This window comes from Hyaena hyaena, unplaced genomic scaffold (genome assembly GCF_003009895.1).
Source record: "Hyaena hyaena isolate Hyena2069 unplaced genomic scaffold, ASM300989v1 scaffold_103, whole genome shotgun sequence".
Classification (NCBI taxonomy): domain Eukaryota; kingdom Metazoa; phylum Chordata; class Mammalia; order Carnivora; family Hyaenidae; genus Hyaena; species Hyaena hyaena.
The window spans coordinates 1,475,435-1,484,134 of NW_024080735.1; the positions used below are offsets into that span (position 1 = coordinate 1,475,435).

General features: G+C 53.4%; 1 protein-coding gene across 1 annotated transcript in view; it reads left to right on the forward strand.

Annotated features, from left to right (window-relative positions):
* The window catches only part of LOC120234121 (alpha carbonic anhydrase 8-like), a 19,544-nt gene extending 12,403 nt beyond the window's left edge, over nt 1-7,141 (forward strand). Inside the window, exon 2 of the mRNA XM_039235776.1 lies at nt 6,879-7,141. Coding sequence (XP_039091707.1) covers nt 6,879-6,938 — 60 coding nt within the window. The 3' untranslated portion in view covers nt 6,939-7,141. The remainder of the gene's footprint in view (nt 1-6,878) is intronic.
* The last annotated feature ends 1,559 nt before the right edge of the window (nt 7,142-8,700 follow it).

The following is an 8,700-nucleotide window of genomic DNA, read 5'->3' on the forward strand; positions in this document are numbered from 1 at the left end:
CCCCCCCCCCCCCGGCCCTGTCCAGGCTGCACCCCACTCCTTCCCGCGAGGCTCCTCTGGAACCAACGGTCTGCTCCCAGACGAGCTGCCTTGCCACGGTGTCTCCCCCGCACAGGGTGCCTTCCCCGCCGCCCCTCTGTCTCCTTTGCCCGGCTGGCCTTTCCTCGGAGACCGTCCGCACACTCCCACCCAGCACGCAGCCCCGCACGCTTCCACGAGCTCTCCTCGCCCCGGGTCGGTCTGGGCGAACGTCCGTCTTCCCCGGCGGACTCTGCAGCCCCCTTGCCTCCGTGCCAGCGCCCCGTGGGCCCTTCGCAGCGATGCCCTCCTCCGCCCTCCTCCCTCACGCAGCCGCCTGGCCGCTCCTTCAGCGGGCACTCGTGCGGCCCTGGCCGTGTGCAAGGCCCCGTTGTAGCTGCCGGAAACGGTCGTGAACACGACACGGAGCGCTCGTGTCCACGGAGCTTACCTGCTGGCGAGAGGACAAGCAAGAGAGACACACGGGGCACAGCTGAGGGGGTGTGCAGCGCCAGCCGGGTGCCAGGGTAGGTGCCAGGGTAGGGCCACGAGACAGAATACGGGGCGGGGGGACAGGGGACGCTTGGAGTGGGCGGGCTGGGGGGGGCCCTCTGAGAGGCTCCTGGAGGCCGAGACCTCAGTGAGCCTCCTTCGAGAAGATTAGGGGAGAGCGCATTCCAGGCTGAAAGAAGAGATAATACAGAGCCTCGGGGAAGTAACGAGGAGGTGACTTGGAAGGAGCCCTGCTTACCTGAAGCCAGGAGGGTGACAGGGCGTCCCAGGGGGTCACAGGGCGCGGTGACAAGAATGCCTCTGAGAGAGGAGTGGAGAGAGAGAGGGAGAGGCTGAAGCCGGTTGTGGAGTCAAAGATCACTCACTCCTCGGAGCAGAGCAAGCTGCACACTTACTGGCAGCGGCTAAACGGCCCACCGGTGTTCACAGCTGGGGCACAGAGGCCCCTCCCCACCTCCCCCGAGTCCCAGGGCTGTGGGCAGGAGCCGCTCCCTTGGAAGTCACTTCGATTCCGCCCAAGGCACACGGTACCCGTCACCACAGGAATGCGAGTCCTCCTATTTGGACCGAAATACGCCTATTGTTAACCTTTGCCACAGAGGGCCTCAGCCCCCCCCGCCCCCCATCACTCCCCTACCCCCCCATCACTGCCCTGCCCCCCATCACTGTCCTGCCCCCCCGTCACTGCCCTGCTCCCCCCTCACTGCCCTGCTCCCCCTGTCACTGCCCTGCTCCCCCCTCATTGCCCTGCTCCCCCGTCACTGCCCTGCTCCCCCCGTCACTGACCTGCCCCCCCCACTGCACTGCTCCCCCGTCACTGACCTGCCCCCATCACTGCCCTGCTCCCCCCTCACTGCCCTGCTCTCCCTGTCACTGACCTGCCCCCCCTGCCCTGCTCCCCCCATCACTGCCCTGCTCCCCCCTCACTGCCCTGCTCCCCCCATCACTGCCCTGCTCCCCCGTCACTGCCCTGCTCCCAGCGTACGAGAGCCCGTGTGTGCCCACTTGCGCATGCACGTGTAGGGCCACCGCCAGGGTTATGTAATGAGAGACTCTCTGAGCACACTTGGCCCCTGCAGACAGCCCTGGTGTGGCAACCATAGGCCTCATCACAGGTAGGCCCAGCGTGAACTTGAAAAGCGGGAGTTGCGGCTCCAAACAGCCTGTTGGTCAGCTTTGCTTTTTCACTCGAAATGTTCCCTTGAAACACTGAGTTTAGGTTCAAGCAAGACTCAGAGAGGTCCTCCCCACCTCATGGAGACCCGCGCTCCTCCTCCCCAGCGCGTGGTGGCTCTCTTCCCCCACGAGGTATTCACATCCCTGTGTCTGTAGTCACCACGCGGCTTGGCCACACCAAGGCCACATCTAGACCCTGCTACAGCACAGTGATGTAGTTTTGTGGGGTCTCTCCTTTTAATTATGTTCCCCATTGTTCTTTTGGGAAGTGACCGTCCAGAATGTCTGTTGAGCTCTACAGTATGATCGTTTAGTATTGGAAGGAATCTGGGCCTCGAAACTTTTCAGGCAAGGTGACCGTGACTGAGATGTGCGATGGCCAGGTGTCTTGCCCAGGTGTCCTGGCAAGCCCTAATTGTCTCGCGTTCCTGACTTCGAGGACACTTCTGTTCCTAGTGAGTTCCTTCAGTCATTGAATGGGAGGTGGCAAAGTGGTGACCTGACATTGTTCTTTTTTTTTTTTTAAGCTTATTTATTTTGAGAGAGAGAGAGGAAGAACCAGCACAAGTGGGAGAGTGGCAGAGAGAGAGAGAGCATCCCAAGCAGGCTCTGTGCTGTCAGCACAGAGCCTAACACAGGGCTTGAACTCATGAACCATGAGGTCACGACCTGAGCAAAAACCAAGAGTTGGACACTCAACCGGCTGAGCCACCCAGACACCTCCTCTTTTTATCCCTAAAGTTAATACTGTATATTTACTTGTTTATTTATTTGTAAACTTTTTTTTTAATTTTTAAAGTTTATTTATCTTGAGAGAGAGGGAGAAAGTGTGAATGGGAGAGGGGCAGAGAGAGAGGGAGAGAGAGAATCCCAAGCAAGCTCTGCTCTGTCAGTGCAGAGCCCATGCAGAGTCCAATATGTGGCCCAGACTCACGAACCATGAGATCCTCACCTGAGCTGAAACCAAGAGTTGGATGCTCAACTGATTGAGTGACCCAGGCTCAGGGCACCCAGGTGCCCCCTGTTTTATTTTTTGTAAGCAAATAGTCCTTATTTATTTATTTATGTTTAAACTATTTTTAATGTTTATTTATTTTTGAGACAGAGAGAAAGAGAGACAAAGCATGAGCAGGGGAGGGGCAGAGACAAGGAGACATAGAATCAGAAGCAGGCTCCAGGCTCTACGCTGTCAGCACAGAACCCGATGTGGGGCTCAAACCCATGAACTGTGAGATCATGACCTGAGCCGAAGTCAGATGCTTCATGGACTGAGCCACCCAGGTGCCCCAAAATGAGTGGATATTGTAAAAAGTAAAGTGGTTCGGGGCCAGAAGAAACAGTTCAAGATGATATTATGAAACAAACCCATTTGGCACCTGTGGGCATTGGACGTTGCAACTCTTAATACTGTAATCCAAAGAGCTTTGGCTACATCTTTTCACCTTTAGGTCACTGTATACCTTTGACAAGTTTTGAAAGGAGATTTTCTTGGAGAAAGGGGAGCAAACAGGGGAAAATGGGAACCCTTCTCTCCCTTTGCCCCACAGCGGAGCTACTAAAAGGAAGATCCGTTTGTTTAGACCCTGAGTCAAGTTGTTTGAACAATTTTGCTTGGAGAGTTCTTCACCTTGACTTTGGGCAGGATTGCCTCGAATGGTTCCACTGGCCATGACGGCCGCACACCTACTGGGGGAGCCGGAGTGGAGGGTCCCTCTGCCATTTGCTGAAATAACACTGAAATTGTCTAGAGGACATAACTACATTACTTGGAGAAATAAATTAGAAGCAAGCAGCTCCCAAAACATCCCACCCTCATGGCTTCCTGAGTGAAAGGCCCATGCCTCACCTACCCAGGACAGGAAACTGCCCCTTGCATGGGCTCTTTTCTACTTGGAACCTTTTCTCTGGCCTCCCCTTCTACCCTTCTTCAACCCCACCTGCTCAGATTTCTTTTGTGAACCAGGAGACTCCACACAGGTTAAAAATACTTGGGCTCTATTGTGCTGTGCATAACTGAAATGTCACGAGCCGTCCAACAAGCCGGGAACCAGTTCCTCTTGCCTCCGTTGGTTTCGGCTGTTTCCTTCTCTGGTGCCTGTCACTGAAGCTTGGGCTGGGAGGCCTGGTGAGGAGCGTGTCCTCCGTGGTTTCGTAGGGTGTGGCTGTTTGTCATGGCCTCAGAAGCTGCGTGGCTGCGGGTGAGGATGGCTGCCCTTCTGGGAGGGATAATTATGACCAGTGACCTCGGAGCTTTTAGCTTGGCCTTACTCTGCGCACCCAAACTCTGCGCCCTAACTCAGGTGTGACTCAGGCTGTCATCTGCTTTTGTGTTCACATCGATGATTTCCTTCCCCCTTTTATGGAAGGGAATCGGCCTCGGGTACCGGTGAGGAGACGAGATTCGGAATCAGGCCTTTTGCCTGGCCGGGCTCAGGGCTTGGAGGTGGGGTGCCTGCGCAGGAAGGATTAAGTAGAGGGCGGAGTCATGGTCATTAGGGTACCATGCACCTGGCAAAACCAAGCACAGCCGCCCACCTCCTCTGTGACTCACCCTCCCCAAGCATGAGTAAACCAGAGGGGGTGTGGGGCAAGCAGGTGTTTGATTCAGTGAGGTGGGCAGGGGCCTGAGTCCCCTCCCTTCCCACCCTCGAGACCCCATTGGTTGGTTTGTTCTTCTTCCCCAGAGACCTAGAAGCTTGGGGATCTCAAGAGACACTTGACCTGTGACGTCTGTCTGGGCCCTAGTGTAACCCTGTCACATGAGCGGCCTGATGAAGGAGAACTAGTGAGGAATAGCTGGACTGCTCATGGACTTCGGGGGCTCCTTGACTTAGCAGGAATCCAGTGGGTCCAGGATTACCCAGGAGTCATCACAGTACAGTGCCCGGAGGGGAGGCTCATCATTAACCAGGCCTCCCCAGACAAACCCAGAGCCGGTGGTGCTCGACGCCCCTTCCCTCGGCTCTGTCTGACCCTCCTCAGGGACAGTGTTCCCTTTGAAACGATCAAGGGCATAGCCTGCTTAGCATTATGAGAGATTTTTTCAGTTCCATACCCCTGATATCATACGTAATAGGATCACGGAAACTAAAACACCTCAACGTTCAGACCAGTGTTGGCCACATCAAAGCAATGATTACTGCACCAAGTAGTAGTAACTTAACATGGATCCCACTCTAAACATTGTTTTATCCTTTTTTTAGTTTTAAATGAATCATTTGGCTTGAATATGATGCTTGAGACGTCGAGCATCAAAATGCATGGTTGTAATTGAATATGAATACGGCCTATGTTTCAACAATAATTGCCACTTTTATTACGTGTATGGCAGCAGGTGTATTATTTTAAATTATATACATGACACGGAAGGTGTAGAGTGACTTAAATAATTACTGTTGCTTCATGTGACAACAGTACAAGTGTAGCCAATGAGGCCATTCCAATCACAGAAAAAGGTCGCCTTCACCTGCCTGTCAGAATGCATGGAGATCACGAATCAGGAGTCGTCCTCAGACATCAGTGGCGTGGTCCTTACCCCTCCCCCTCCCACAAGCTTGGCCTCCCTATAGGTGGTAAAGGTTCATCTGTGAAAAGCCCCAGTGTGCAGTGGGCCTGGACCTGAGGCCAGAAATGGGGTGTGGTCCAGGGACCCCTTTCTCTTGGACACTGTACAGTGTACTGCTCACCTGGAGCCAGGGTCATTGTGCCCCCCCCACCTCCTTGTTGTGACACGCTGGCTCTGGTGACCCCGGAATTACAGGATGAGGCTTGCCCAGGGCAATGCCCGTGAGCTGAGCCCTCGAGCCTACTGGATAGGGCCAGGCCCGGCTGGAAGCCACTCCTCGTGCAGAACGCCACTTGTATGGGAGGGGTGGCCGAGCCCACCTCTGTGTGCCCCTCTGTGCTCACCCCTCCTCTGGGGAGGGTTGGTGGCCACTGACCGCTTCTCCAAGGAACAGAGGCTCCCCAGGAATGGGAATCTGCAGTCTGAGAATTTAATTGAGCTTGCAGCTCCCTTACTGCCCCCCCAACCCCATAGTAGACAAAATTTGCGCCAAAGGGCTGAACAGTGCCATGCGGGGATCTCTCCACCCCTTTTCCCTCCCCACACTCCCCTCCCCGTGGGCTGGGAGCACTGTTGGTGGCTCTGACACCTGGTGGCCATCTTGGGAACTGTGTCTGGGGACACCCCCCCCATCTCCTTCCTAGTAATTTTAATGTAGGATGTACTTTATATGTGACTTACTGTTAATCAAATTGTTTAGGGAACATTCTGTCAAATACATTCAACAGAAGGTATCTGGACAGAATACATACATACCGATGCGCCAGCACCATGTAGGGCGTGCCAGCAGGCGTGGGGAGGAGGGGGGCTTCTTTTACCTTATAGCTGTAGTTCTCTCTGAGATCCAATGTGCACAGAAAGGGAGACTTACTGTAATTGTAGCTGAAGTAGGGCTAAGGCAGGACGCCCAGAAGTGCAGGATGTTCCCCCGGGGCTCCTGCCCTCCTGGATCCTCTGTTCAGGCACCTTCTCCTGGTTCCAATTTGGTACAGAGCTGGGCGGTGTGGCCTGCCGCTGGCAGGAGAGCCAGCTCTGATGCAAGCAACCACCTTCTCTGTGCTCCTCGCTGTCTGACACCAGTGTTTCCTTCCCCTGTGAGCAGACCACCTGCCCACCCCCCCACCCCAGCCCCTCATTTATGCTGTTTCCAGTAAGCATCCAGGGGCAGCAGACACTCCCTGCCCCACCCTGCCCTTCACCCGGCTCATCACCCTTGGCCCATGAGCCCTGGGCCGCCGAGCAGCCTGGGAGAACGTGCAAGATGTGCAGGGTCCCCGGCACTGGGTTCGGTCCTCATGGAAGGAGGTCCCTGGAGGGAGGGACTTGAGCACAGCAGTGAGCTCCTTTGCAGCCATTTCTCGGGGGAGGGAAAGTTTAGCGACGCACACAAAACCAGATGACGTGTTTCAGCTCCGGCCATCAGCCCTTTTGCGCCCTCAAGGGTCCAGGAGGTGTGAGTGTTATCTGGGGATTGGTTGCTGCATCCACCATCTTCCTGACTCCGGGCGCCTGACCTGCTGGTGATGGCCCTCTCCCTGCTCCAGGCAGCACCATCCTTACCTTCCGGAACAATCAGAGCACCTCCCTTTGCCCTTTTCCCTTCCAGATTACAGGTCTGCAGCAGACACCATGTCACCACACACCAAGGACCATGGCAGAAGGCTGAGCCCCTGACGACCTCATGGACCTGCCAACACAGCCCGTGACTACTTCTGGTCTCCAGGAGGTGAAGGATAAGCTCACGTGTGTCAGTATTACCCGAAGCCAGACTTACGGATGGGGACCCTCAGGAGCACGCACCCATTTTCCTGTTCTCACCTGGACAGTGGCATGAGGCCACAGCGCTAATAAAGAACAGAAAGCACACAACTCGAATCTCCGCTAGGACTCTGTGCGCATAACAAAATAGATCTGTTGGTACTATCGTTCTTGGAATTGTTGAATTTTGAGTGTTCCTGCCATCGAGGTGGGGTGGGGGGGTGGAGCTGGGCTTTCATAAATGCACAGAAGTATCTTCTGTTTAAATGTTTGATTTATTTTTGAGAGACAACACAAGTGGGGGAGGGGCAGAGAGCGAGGGATAGAGGATCTGAAGCAGGCTTCAGTCTCTGAGCTGTCAGCACAGAGCCTGACACGGGGCTTGAACTCATGAACTGTGGGACCCTGACCTGAGCTGAAGTCTGACGTTCAACAGACTGAGCCACCCAGGTGGCCCGAAGTATCTTCTGTTTAAATGGATAAAACTCATTGTATGTCTCAGCTCATTCTGTTTTATTGAGTTATATCCCAGTGTGCCACACAGTGTGGGATTGGCTGGTAAAGCTCCTGAGAGGGGTGCCAGGGGGCTCAGTGGGTTGAGCGTCCAACTCTTGATCTCAGCTCAGGTCATGATCTCATGTTTCATGGGATCGAGCCCTGCATCAGCTTCTGTGCTGGTAGCATGGAGACTGCTTGGGATTCTCTCTCTCTCTGCCCCTCCCCCCCATCAAAATAAATCAACTCGGGAAAAAAAAGCTGCTAAGAGCATTTGTGTGTGGGACTCTGTATCACTCACGGATGTATATGGAACAAGAGAATGGCTGCATCATATGGTAGGAGTGTACCTCAGTCTTTTGTTCCTAATCACATATTCTTATTATACGTACATCCTTACCCTTGATTTATATACCCTTGTATAAATATACCCTTGTATATTTTATTTTATTTATTTAAAAGATTATTTTACATGTGTGTATATATATATACATACGTACATATGTATTTAAAGCAGGCTTCACGCCCATTGTGGAGCCAACGTAGGGCTTGAACCCATGACCCTGAGATCAAGATCTGAGCTGAGATCAAGAGTTGGCCGCTTCACCAACAGCCACCCAGGCGCCCCCATCATTGTACATTTTAAACGAAAGATGTATAATACAGACTTAGCTCTGAGCCATCATACATTTTGGAGAGAAGACGTTTTCGTGGCCCGTGTGACTCTTACTGGCTTTCCTTCCGTGGGGAGCGCATCGTGCCAGGACTCTGTGGCAGCATATCCACACAGAAGGGGCTACTGCTCTGCTTGTCTCACATCCAACTCTCGGCCACAAGTAAAAGAAATGTCATGAATTCGCATATGTGTCTGTTTTTGACTCTATCTTTCCTCGCATGTGTGTGCCTTCCAGAATGACCTTATAAGTCATCTTTTCTCTCAATTATCCTAGTTTTTCATCTTTAAAACATTTTTCAAGATTTTAGTGAATATACCATAAAATTCTCCCACTTAAATGTACAGTTTAGTGGTTTTTAGTATATTCACAGAGCTGTGCACCCAGCACCCAGTTAAATTTAGAACATTCAACCCAAAAGAAACTGTTTTGCCTGTTAATAGTCAGTCCCTGTTTTCCTCCTCCTCTGGTGGCTCTTACCCACTATTAATCCACTTTCGG